At 39.9% G+C, this 11,649-nt stretch overlaps 1 protein-coding gene and 1 long non-coding RNA gene across 2 annotated transcripts; one reads left to right on the top strand and one right to left on the bottom strand.

Moving 5' to 3' along the window:
- Positions 1 to 2,714: 2,714 nt before the first annotated feature.
- Positions 2,715 to 3,722, bottom strand: LOC310987241. Its single transcript, XR_014595444.1, has 4 exons — positions 3,636 to 3,722; positions 3,459 to 3,500; positions 3,295 to 3,378; positions 2,715 to 3,010 (listed from the first exon to the last, which is right to left on the bottom strand). It is a non-coding gene; the product is annotated as an uncharacterized lncRNA (long non-coding RNA).
- A 1,088-nt stretch (positions 3,723 to 4,810) lies between these two features.
- LOC310992080 (protein NLRC3-like) lies at positions 4,811 to 10,532 on the top strand (the record flags this gene model as incomplete). The annotated part of the gene is made up of 7 exons (XM_083980060.1): positions 4,811 to 4,856; positions 7,358 to 7,471; positions 7,674 to 7,727; positions 7,827 to 9,594; positions 9,676 to 9,849; positions 9,998 to 10,089; positions 10,471 to 10,532. The coding sequence occupies 7 exons, from the start codon at positions 4,811 to 4,813 to the stop codon at positions 10,530 to 10,532; spliced, it is 2,310 nt and encodes a 769-aa protein (XP_083836186.1).
- Between the last annotated feature and the right edge of the window lie 1,117 nt (positions 10,533 to 11,649).

Here is an 11,649-nt window from a genome sequence, read left to right as displayed (position 1 = left end):
GATATGGGAGCCTCTCAAACATTTTTCAGTTAACTATGAAAATCTTGTTGAGTCGCTTTTGATCCATAAGCAGCATTTTGAATCTTATCACAATAACTCTGAGCATCCCATTTTTGAAGATGAGAAGGAATTGGGTCCTGTCTCAAAAGGTGCAAATATAGAGCAGATAACAACCAGGGTTAGAAATGTTTTTGGGATTGATGTCATACAGCACGTTACAGCAGTCAGAGGTGGGTAGAGTAGCCAAAAATTGTACTCAAGTAAGAGTATAGTTACTTTAGAATAATGTTACTCAAGTAAAAGTAAAAAGTAGCCATTCAAACATTTACTTGAGTAAGAGTAGAAAGTACTTGGTGAAAAAGCTACTCAAGTACTGAGTAACTGCTGAGTAACCTCTGATTTGTTTGTTTAATGATCAGCGCGTAAATGTAGGCCTAATCAAATACACAAAAATATAATACCAATGAAAAAATACAGATATTGCCAAAGAACAACATTTAACAACTAAGACAAAAGCCTAAATGACATTTTTTTACAAAGTAACAAAAATGAAGACAAATTCAGCCACAATACATAGGCCTATCTATGAAAGATCTATGAACTGTCCATAAGCTCTTTGTATGGGTGTGTGTGTCTGTGTGTCTATCTGTGACTGTGTGTGTGTGTGTGTGTGTGTGTGTGTGTGTGTGTGTGTGTGTGTGTGTGTGTGTGTGGGGGGGGGGCAATTTGAGCCGCAGTTTCTCAAATTTGAGGCGGAGTGGCCGTCCTGTTTACCGCGGAGATTTTGTGTGCAGTCATGTGACTGCCTGGCTCTGTCTGATTGGTTAAACGGAGGCAAACGTCGCGAGTGGCTACATCTGATTGGTGAAACGCCGTCATGTGACAGAGGCTCGGAAGTATCTCCATTAAAACATAAACAAACAGATCGCACATTGGATCAATAAGAAAAAGTAGCGAGTAGCGACCGGAATGAAGCTCAATGTAACGGAGTAAAAGTACCGCTTCTTCTGAAGAAATGTACTCAAGTAAAAGTAACAAGTATGCTGCATTGAAACTACTCTTAGAAGTACAATTTATTGTTACTCAAGTAAATGTAACGGAGTAAATGTAGCGCGTTACTACCCACCTCTGACAGCAGTAGACTGGCTTCGTCTTAATGATAACAAGTACATCAGTGGAGAGTCTTTGGTAATCAACAGTACAAAGAGGAACGTTCCTGTCTTTTGGCTTGTGGAAAACATTTATGTTATCGACTTATCTTGGCATTGTTTCGAATGTCGGCCTTATGAGACTTTAGGTTTGGATAGAGATCTTTTAGCATATGAAGTTGCTGCACCTAACCCTGCCCTGACACAGTTGATCGATGTTGAAAAGCTAATTGATCATACGTCATATTTTCCAGTCAGCTTCAAAAACCATGAGTATGTTCAGATCCAGTATAACCTTGATGATGTCATTGCACTTAGAAAAAGCAATTGATAGCAATAATTGAGTACATATACAAAAAAGAAAAATAGAGGCACATAGGGGTTGTTGTTTTTTTGTTTTTTTCTCACGCTTGTTAGATTCCATATTGTACATGTAATCATGCCTTGCTTGTATTCAGCTCCATCTACATTTATTTTAAAAACTACATGAACAGAATGTTTTTTGTTTGGAAATCTATATTTTCATATAGAGTTCAATAAATGTACTATGTTTGCAAAGTTAAGGCATAATTATGTTAATAATTGAGATCATTTTGTTTGACAAGCTGATGTGACAATTGTTTCCCAATAAACTTAAAACTAAACCTTCCAGATTTTGAATTTTATTTAAATTCTACATTTTAAACATATGAGAAAATATCCAGTAATTATATCTATGTCCAACCATTCTAACATCAAAGAGGAATTTAACTTTAATTTTATTAGGACAACCACATTGAAATCCTGCCCGTGGAAAAGTATTGTTGTTTTCATGTAATGTGATTCATGACTGACAGAATACATCTTCAAGTTCTGATCATAGGCTACACCGTGTCAGAGCAAGACAACATTATCTACTGTATGTCAGCCTGACACTATTATAATCTGTAACTGCCTTAAAAGACTATGAGAAAACAATATTCTAGAATAAGAGTGAAGACGACTCCAGTTTACAGGACAACGGTAAATGTCTGTAAGTATGGTATACATACACCAACATTAGATGGCCTTTTACTTGATACTTCCTCTAAAGATAACTAATGGGTAACCTGAAAGTTCATTACAATCAAAGCTTGTGGTGATACTTGTTTTCTAATTAAACCATCAAACCTTTAACTAAGCAGCTGCCATGAGCCAATTTTCCAGCTAATTCACTGAGTTTAGGTGGCAAAACAAACATTTTTAGACTTAATGAGTCATCTGTCATACATGACATCTGCGTAGAAAATAGGGCAGTGTGTGGGGACTGCTGGCCTTGCCTGCCTCCCATTCTTGGCTTTTGTTTGTTTTAGTTTGTTATTTTGTTTGTGTAGTGCCTGGCACTGAGTCACTAAAACATGTCAACAACGCCACCTCCTATTAAAGGACAGGAGGAACCCTTGATTAGTAATAGATTTCTCTTTGTGTTGTGTGGCCCATACTTCCCCAGAACAGGAACAACTTACAAGAAGCGGGTACTGTATGAAAAATAATCTCTTTTTATTACAATCAGATCAATCTATGTTGAGGGCACAATATGGTATAGGAGTGAGGCAAAATAACAAACAAAATGTGGATGGTGACAAACTAACGTCTCCTTATGCTCAGAAGGTCGGGTCTGCTGTGCTCACCAGCTGAAAGATGAAGCTGTGGAAGACAGAAAGAGGGGACAGCAAGTCTAGCACCGCAACCATGCACTACAAACTCTACATCTAATTACTTTAAAGATATCATGCAGTGTCACTAGGCAATATATATACACACCACTACAATGTGTCACCCTGTACAGTCCCACCACAGACAGGAGCAGTGTGTCGGTGCAGACCCGGCCTTGGACACTCAAGCTGCAGACAAAGAGGGGAGACAGAAAATCAAACTCTCAAATCACCATCCAGGAAAATACACATTTCGTAAACCATAAAAATAAATAGCCTCAAACCTACACCTATGCTTATGAGATCACATTCAGGAACTAAACCAATAAATGAACACAAAAAAAAGAAATTTAATCATAGAAAACAGTGGCTGGGCTGGTCCTTGAAAGGAAGACACAACATCTATTAGTACACATTCAAGGCACCATACTTAGTTAAAAACACTAAAGACTGGTAATAAAATATAAGCCTACTTTGCCAGGTATGAGTTCATACACCCTGGTTCACGTGGCAATTTTCTGCTTGGGCAGAGGGCAGGTCCCAGTGTGTGAGACTCTCTAAGGAGAGGACATTATAAATATCATGGCTTGGGCATACATTAAAATACAGACATAACTTAATACATTAATTACCGGACCTTTAGCCACAGTCGCTCTGTCGTGGTCATGTCATCCCTCAACTGGAAGACACACAAATATAAACAGTAAGTATAAACTTTCGAGTCATGATATTTCTTCCACACAGATTAAAAACATCCAACACAGCACACTACATGTACTTGCATAAAAAACACCCGAAACAATTCATATATTACCGTGAGGTCGTTCTTAGCCCTGAGGCACGGGGATTGTGAAGTCCGGCTATCTCTCGCTACGTGAGCGAGCTGCCCAACCGCCTCACCAGAACAAAGAAAAGGGCCCTCTGCCACCACCTGCTGAGATTTATCTCTTCCTGGTCACATGACTTGTCATGTCATGTGACATGCATCTTCTACCCTCCCACATTTGTACCACTTTTATGTTTTGTATTAAATCTCTTTTAGTTAACTTAATGCCTTTGTGTGTTGGGGTCATTGCCTGGGTCCATTGTTAGGCCCCTCTGGGCCAACAAAGTTTTGGGCGTAACAATTTGGGGCTCGTCCGGGATCCGAACAACCATGAGGTGAAGTAAAGGTTTGTAGCTGTTGTGTGAGGTATAGTCTTAAGATGGTTTGTGATTTTTATGGCCTGTCTATGTTTACTTGAGAGCTCCCTGTAAGATAGTCGTCGGGCAGAGAGAGACTCTTGCCACTTTGTTGTTTTGCCTTTTTTATTTTTGGTGGTGAAACCTGGGTGTGGGTACGTTTTTTTGTGTGGCAGTGGACCCTGCAGTCAGTTAGTGTGACCTTTAGAGACATTTTATAATAAACTTTTTGCCATTTAAGTATATTATTGTGGAGCCCAATCAAGGTAAATTATGTTTTGGTTGTATTGTCTACTCTGATGCAACTCAGAGACACTCTGCTGCCTCATCATGTCATCACCACAGGAGGTAAGCTTACTCCATAATGCTAGATCACTGTTGCTCTAAATTCAGTAGACAGTAGACCTATAACATCACCATTCCTTATGTACAGTATAAAACCTCTCCTTTGAAAAGTTAAATAACAATAAAAACATGTTTATAAGAGTATTTTGTTTTCCTTTTGCATTGCAAGAAAAGCAGCAGTGGTGCAGTGTACTGACGGAGCGACTGAGGGGTGTGCACACAAAGCACAACCACTTCCTGCTTTGTCATGCCATCAAACTTGTTGGCAACAGCTGAGATTAAAAGAGACGGAAGCAACTTCAGCTCAATGAACACAAAGTCTGTGGTCTGAGCTGAGGTACAGAGAGAGAGGCTCTTTTTTGTGCCTCTTATTATCAACTGGAATTAGAGTAAACTGCCGGTCGGTATGTTGTCTGCTGAATTGTTTTTTCTTGTTCGTGAAGTCTGGTGAAGTGATACAAAATGGAAAACCAGATAACAACTGGGGACCAAGCAGCATCACAGGCAGGTAAGATGAAGATTATTTTTTCCTTCTTTAACATCTACTGGTTATGGGGACTGCAGCTTTAAAACACCAAAAAAAGTCATTAAAAGACCAAAAGAAAGTCACAGAGAAACATTATTCTTTTGTTTTTATTGCTGCAGCCAAGTCATGAACAGGTCAATATGAAGCAATTGTTGATTCTATTTTTACCGAACCTGTTTGGAGAGTGAAAACCAGGAACTGGTGAACCACACCCTTTGAAGAGGGTATAGGATTTTATTTGCATGGTTTGTGTAACCACTCAAATAAGGTCTCCAGGTCCTAGTTGTCCAACAGTCAGTGTCGCCTTATGACATATTAAAGTACTTATTTTCCTCACAAAAATGTTTGTCATTGTTCCTAACATTACATCAATTATTTCTCATGAACAGCCTAGCCTACGAGTTAATAATTTAAAGCTTAAAGTTAAACAGATCGACACACAATGTTTCCAACAAATCCAGCAGTTGCATCCAGGTTTTAAAATTAGATTAAAGAGAAACTGGACATATTCTGCAAAGTGAAGTCACAAACTGTTGATTTGTATTTGTGTCTAACAACAAAATCTGAGTAACTTAATAAGAAAGACGTCTATTGTCTTTCAAATTAGAATGTATATATTACAAATGTTAGCTGTTATAGATAGTAGGCTACCAAGTGCAGAAGGTTTCAGAAGTGTAGCAAGACAAACTCTGACTCAGCTGGAAGTTTCCTCTGTGGTTTCAGCTGCAGTTTGAGTTGTCTTCATCTAATACACCCATTTCCTCTGCAGCTGTGGCACCAGCAGACACCACTGGATTTCTGTTTAGAGTCAAGTCAATTACTCACCAATAAAAACACGAGACATGTCAGAGCACGTTTAGCAAGTCGACTGTTTCAATATTGTTTAGACCGATGCAATTTTGTCCCATGAACAATCACTTGGTAGTGGTAAGAAAAAAAAACACTTTTAATAGAAAGAAACCTCAAGAAAATGCAGGCTCGAGGCAAAATTACCTACAGAGAGCAACAGGAGAAAAGAGACGAAAACCACAGTAGAAAAGAGAATAAGTTAGTGAGATGCTTTAATCATTAAAGCATTTTACTTACAATAACTAACTTTACAGCCCTTTCCACACTGGCATATCCCATTAAGCCAGTGTAGAAAGGACTGTAAAGTTAGTTATTGTTAAGTGCCTATGCCCATATGAGAAACTGCATAAGGTCTGACATCACCTATGTCTGCAGCTGCATCTGGAAACCACCAAGTTCTGAGATTTTGGATCACAAAGGGAGTGAACATGGCCTTGGCACTGTCTCTTGCAGTGTATCGAATGGTGCATATAAGCACAGAGGACTTAAAGGCTGTATCAGCGATCCTGTGCAAAAACACAATTTTTCACTTACAGGAGATCTTTCTTCACAAACAATTAACAGCTGGTCTCATTAGTGAGCAGAAAGAAACTCCGGTCACTGTAGGCCACCTAGTGGCCATGTGGGCTCACAGGAAGATACAAACTGTGCCAACCTACCCATCCCCCCCAAACCACAACAAACGTGTTCAAACCAATCAGAGGGCAGGAGTGGGTTCTGCGCCAGTTACTTTAACCACATAACTGCTTAGGAGATTCAAGTTTTTCTCTAACAAGACAAAAGTCTGAGACGTCCTCTACAACTCTGTTGAATAGAGACGACCCAAAATACATTTTACTGCAGATCCAGATCTGTTCCATGAGCTACACTTGTACTGTATCTCGTTGTCGCTGTAACTAACAACTGCTACATCTTTTCTTCCACACCAAGGCCAGTTGACATCAGGGCTGTGTCTGGACTGTTTTGACAGAGTGGCACTAGTGCAGCACTGACTTATGCAGGGGCTGCATGAAAGTAGGGACTAGACAACCTCAATAAAAGTACCAACAGTGCATTGTCTTAAATTTCCTGGGTTTACAGTATAATTTGATAATAAACAAACCTACTGTACAAGTCACAGCATACTGTACCAGCGTGGCACCATACAAATGTAAATGTAATTTGTTGACTGGACAGACTGGTCAAGACTGAACCAACATGTCTGACATCACCACATCTTAGTCTAGATTGTTCTGGTCTGTGGATCCCTGATGGTAGAACAGCAGGTGAACTACTAAATGCAAGGATACAGTGTTTTCATATTTAGTTCTTAACAGTCATGGTTTCTGACTGCACTGAAGCTTTGGTGATGTCTTTCACTTCCAAGTCATCTCGGATAAAAGCTCCTGCAACATGACCTTATTGTGAATGTAAAAATGAACTGGTCTTCTAGTGAGTTCATATTTTAGTTTTTGACTCAAATCTCTTAAACATGTTCAATTTGACATTCTTAGTTCAGTAGCTAAAGAAAATATCCATGTTGTAGGTGTATTATTCCCCCATGTCATGTTTACTGTTTGTTCTCACTCTGTAAAGTCTTTGCTGAATCTTAAATTGACATGTGGTTCCTAATCATTTTGTCTGTTCTCATTCAGCTACAACACATCAGGAAACTCAGCCCACGGCCCAGAATGGAAGTGTGGTCTGCACACCTCAGTTAAGTGATGTTCATATGAGGGATCTACATCTGACTGTCAACCAAACACATGGTAATTGTGTCCCATGAACTTATTTGTAAATCAAATACATTATCATATTTCAATTGCTTAAATGTAAGAAAATTTTAATGTTTATCTTGAATGTGTAAGTCAAATGCATTATAATGTGGAACTATGCAACTATCCATAATTATAACAAAATGCATCAACTTTTTTTTCTGATTCTCAAGAAATGTTCAATTTTGTCTTTTAGTCCACCCTCCTGCCAGGACAGATGACAATGATATTGTTTCTTCCAAAACTAAAGGTAGCAAACGTTTGCAGTCTAATGGCATAACACAACTTTTTTTCTAACTTGTTTGAGGTAATGGAAAGATGCCGTTAACTATATTTTTTTGTCTTTCAGAAAACATCTCAAGGTGCCAGGCTGAACTAAAGTCATATCTTGAAAATGAAACAAAGAATCTGTTTCAGGGGACAAATGAGGAAGAATCATCGACTCTTTTGAAAAATATCTATACAGATCTTTACATCACAAAAGGAGGCAGTGGGGAGGTTAATAGTGAACATGAGGTTATTGAATTAGAATGTAAAAGGTGCACAAATGAGGAGAAGAAAATCCACCTGAGTGAGATTTTCGAACCTTTACCCAAAGAAGAGAACCGACCCCAGAGAGTCCTGACCAAGGGAATCGCTGGCATTGGGAAAACTGTTGCTGTGCAGAAATTCACCCATGACTGGGCAGAAGGAACAGCCAATCAAACCATCCACTTCATATTCCCATTCACATTCAGAGACTTGAATTTGATAAAAGATGAGCCTTTCAGTCTTTCTAAGTTAATACATTACTATTTTGAGGAGGTGGAGGATTTGGAAATGTCAGACCTCAAAAAGTGCAGCGTCTTGTTCATCTTTGATGGCCTGGATGAAAGCAAATTCCCTCTGAACTTTCCAACAAATGAGTTGTGCCGTAGTGTTACAAAGACTACAACAATAGATGTCCTACTAACCAACTTGATCAAAGGCAAACTGCTGTGTCAGGCCTTGGTCTGGATCACAAGTAGACCAGCTGCAGCCAATAAGATTCCTCCTGAGTACATCAACAGAGTGACGGAGGTACGAGGCTTTAATGATGAGCAGAAGGAGGAGTACTTTAAAAAGAAAGTTGCCGACAAAGATATGGCTGAGAAGATCTTGAATCATCTTCACTCAAAGCCGTTAAGAAGTTTGTACATCATGTGTCACATCCCTGTGTTCTGCTGGATTTCAGCCACGTCTCTCCAGAGTCTCCTCACAGACACTCATGAAGGTCAGTTGCCAAAGACCTTGACTGAAATGTACTCTCACTTTCTGATCATCCAAACAAAACGCAAACTACAGAAGGATTATCAGGATGTTGAGGCAGACAAAGATTTGATCATGAAGTTGGGGAAGCTGGCGTTTGAACAACTGAAACAGGGCAACATCATCTTCTATGAAGAAGATCTGAAAGATTGCGAAATTGATCCAAAACAAGCTGCAGTTTATTCAGGAGTTTGTACACAGATTATAAGAAAAGAATACGGTCTTCACAAGCGAGAGATTTACTCGTTTATACATTTAAGTGTTCAGGAGTTTCTTGCAGCTCTCTATGTATTGGAGACCTTCATACAAAACGGAGAAAACCTCATTAAGAGTCGAACAAGTGTGAGGGTGACATGTAAGGAAGGAGACGTTCCTATCATCCTCCTACATAAGAACGCTGTAGATAAGGCTTTGTCTAGTGATCATGGGGAGTGGGACTTGTTTCTACGCTTCCTGCTCGGTCTGTCCAAGGATGAAAATCAGAAGCTTCTTCAGCAAGACTTTGGATTCAAAGGAAGACGTCAACAGAGCAACCTGGAGACAAACAAGTACATTCATGAGAAGATCAAAAAACTGTCTTATACAGACAAGAGCATCAATCTGTTCCACTGCTTATATGAGTTGGGTGACCAGTCTCTAGTGGAGCAGGTCCAGAAGTACCACCGCTCAGGGGATGTGAGCAAAATTTCCCCTGCACATTGGTCAGCTCTGGCCTTTGTGTTGCTTGTCTCCAACAAAGACTTGGCCGAATTTGACCTGAAGAAATACTACCGATCAGATGACGTTCTGGAGAGACTGGTACCAGTACTCAAAGTATCAAAGACAGCTTTGTAAGTATTTGGCTTCAAAAAAACCCATCCACTGTGACACACTCAGATTGTTTAAGTGTGTCATGTCGTTCTACCCTTTAGGTTGGATGACTGTAACCTCACCGACAGAGGCTGTAAGTACATTTCATCAGTTCTAAGCTTCAAGTCCTCTGGTCTAGAGGAGTTGGACCTGACCAGAAACAAACTGGAGGACTCTGGGATGGAGCTTCTCTCTGAAGGCTTAAAAAGCCCATACTGCAAACTCCAAAGACTCAGGTAAGGAAATCATTTACAGAAGCACTGTGGGTCTATTTTCTTTTCTCTCATGGAGAAGATGTTAGTGATCATATTCATTTCCAATCCAATTCCAAGCTGTGGTTTCCCAATTGACCAATAATTGTGATTTGTGTTTCTTTTTGTGTAGTTTGAAAGAATGTGGCATTACAAACCAGGGATGTGAGTTTTTAGCCAGTGGTCTGACTTCAAACTCCTCCTACCTCAAAGTTCTGGACCTCAGTAAGAATAAAATTCATGATGGAGGAGTACAGCTGCTCGCAGAAATTCTCAACAAGTGTCCTTTGGAAATGTTGAGGTATTGTTCTACCTGTTTAGTCAGTATTTTGTGTGTTCTTGTGTACATTGAGGCAAATGACCTGCTTGTGGGAAAACACTTGCTCCTAGCAATCAAAAATAACATTAAGTACCTTTTAAGATTTTCACAAGAGCAGGGAAGGAAACAGGACATCTCATAAGAGTCTCGTAAACATCTTGGCTACAGATATAAATTTTACCCTGATGGTGTAAAGGGAATGAATCTGGGAGCATTGATATTGAAATCAAACTTTCTGACACCTCATCAATAGCTGATTAAAAACCATCTGTGTGTTTTGTCTGAAGGTTATGTGAGTGTGGCATCACAGGTGATGGATTCAAACCTGTGGTTTCAGCTATCCGCTTGAACCCATCTCATTTGAAAAACCTGGATCTGAGCGGGAACAGTTTTAAAGGCCAGGTAGTTGCTCAGCTCACTGACTTTCTGAAGCATCCTGACTGCCAGCTGGAGAGATTGTGGTAAGAGACATTTTACCACTACTAAGCTAACAATAGGGTGGAGTAGTGACAAGCTTGATAGCTAATAGTATGCAGGTAAATAAGAGTTGTGATCATGTTGACTTTATGTTTTCTGGTGATGGGCAAACTATTAGTTGATTAGTTTTGCTGGTGTCATTGAGGCAGGGGGAATCTGTTTACTCCTTCCCAAATAGTTAGCACCGACTATGATCGCATGGCTCAGAAAACTGGACTGTCCTTTGACTTTCAAGATGTGTTGATAAGACTAAGCAAACTTTAAGACATTTCCAATATAGAATGTATAACATCTACTGTTTTTCTTAAGGCTTTCTAAAACAGAGCTACAAAGGGAATGTGCCGCAGATCTGGCCTCAGCTCTGGCTTCAAACCCTTCTCACCTGAGGGAGTTGGATTTGGGAAGGAATGGTCTAGGTGATGATGGAGTGGCAGCGATCGCTGCTCTGCTGAGGGATCAAAACTGCAAAGTGGAAATACTGAGGTGAGACAGCCCTGTGATAAGACACCAGTGGTTTCCAAGTTGGTCTAGATCTCAGGTAACCAAGCAGACTTCCAAAGGTCAGGTGTGTGGGCGAGTAGGTTAACTCTAGCTTCACTAAAGTGCTTTTCCCCAACAGATTGGCTGGCTGTCGCTTCACAGAGGAGGGCTGTGCTGCCCTGGTCACCAGTCTGAAGTCCAACCCTGCCCATCTGAGGGTTCTGGATATTGCCAGAAATGACATCAAAGACCATGGACTCCAAAACCTTACTGGGCTGTTGGCACAGCCAGATTGTCTTCTGGAGACACTAAAGTGAGTGTTATGGGAACTTTCTGTCTCAAACTCATCATGTAGTTGGACAGATACAGGTATTAACGTTACTGCTCTGAATTGAAGGTCAGAAGTCAAAAGCATCAACACTGATCAGTTGAAGGCCAGAAATCTTATCAAAACTATAGAATTTCTATAATTAATAAATTCATCAGAAAACTGAAAACTGAACTGAAGT

This window comes from Trachurus trachurus, assembly GCF_905171665.1.
Source record: "Trachurus trachurus genome assembly, chromosome: 1".
Lineage (NCBI taxonomy): Eukaryota > Metazoa > Chordata > Actinopteri > Carangiformes > Carangidae > Trachurus > Trachurus trachurus.
The sequence above is the reverse complement of the archived record's forward strand: the minus strand, read 5'-3'. Positions and strand labels throughout refer to the sequence as shown.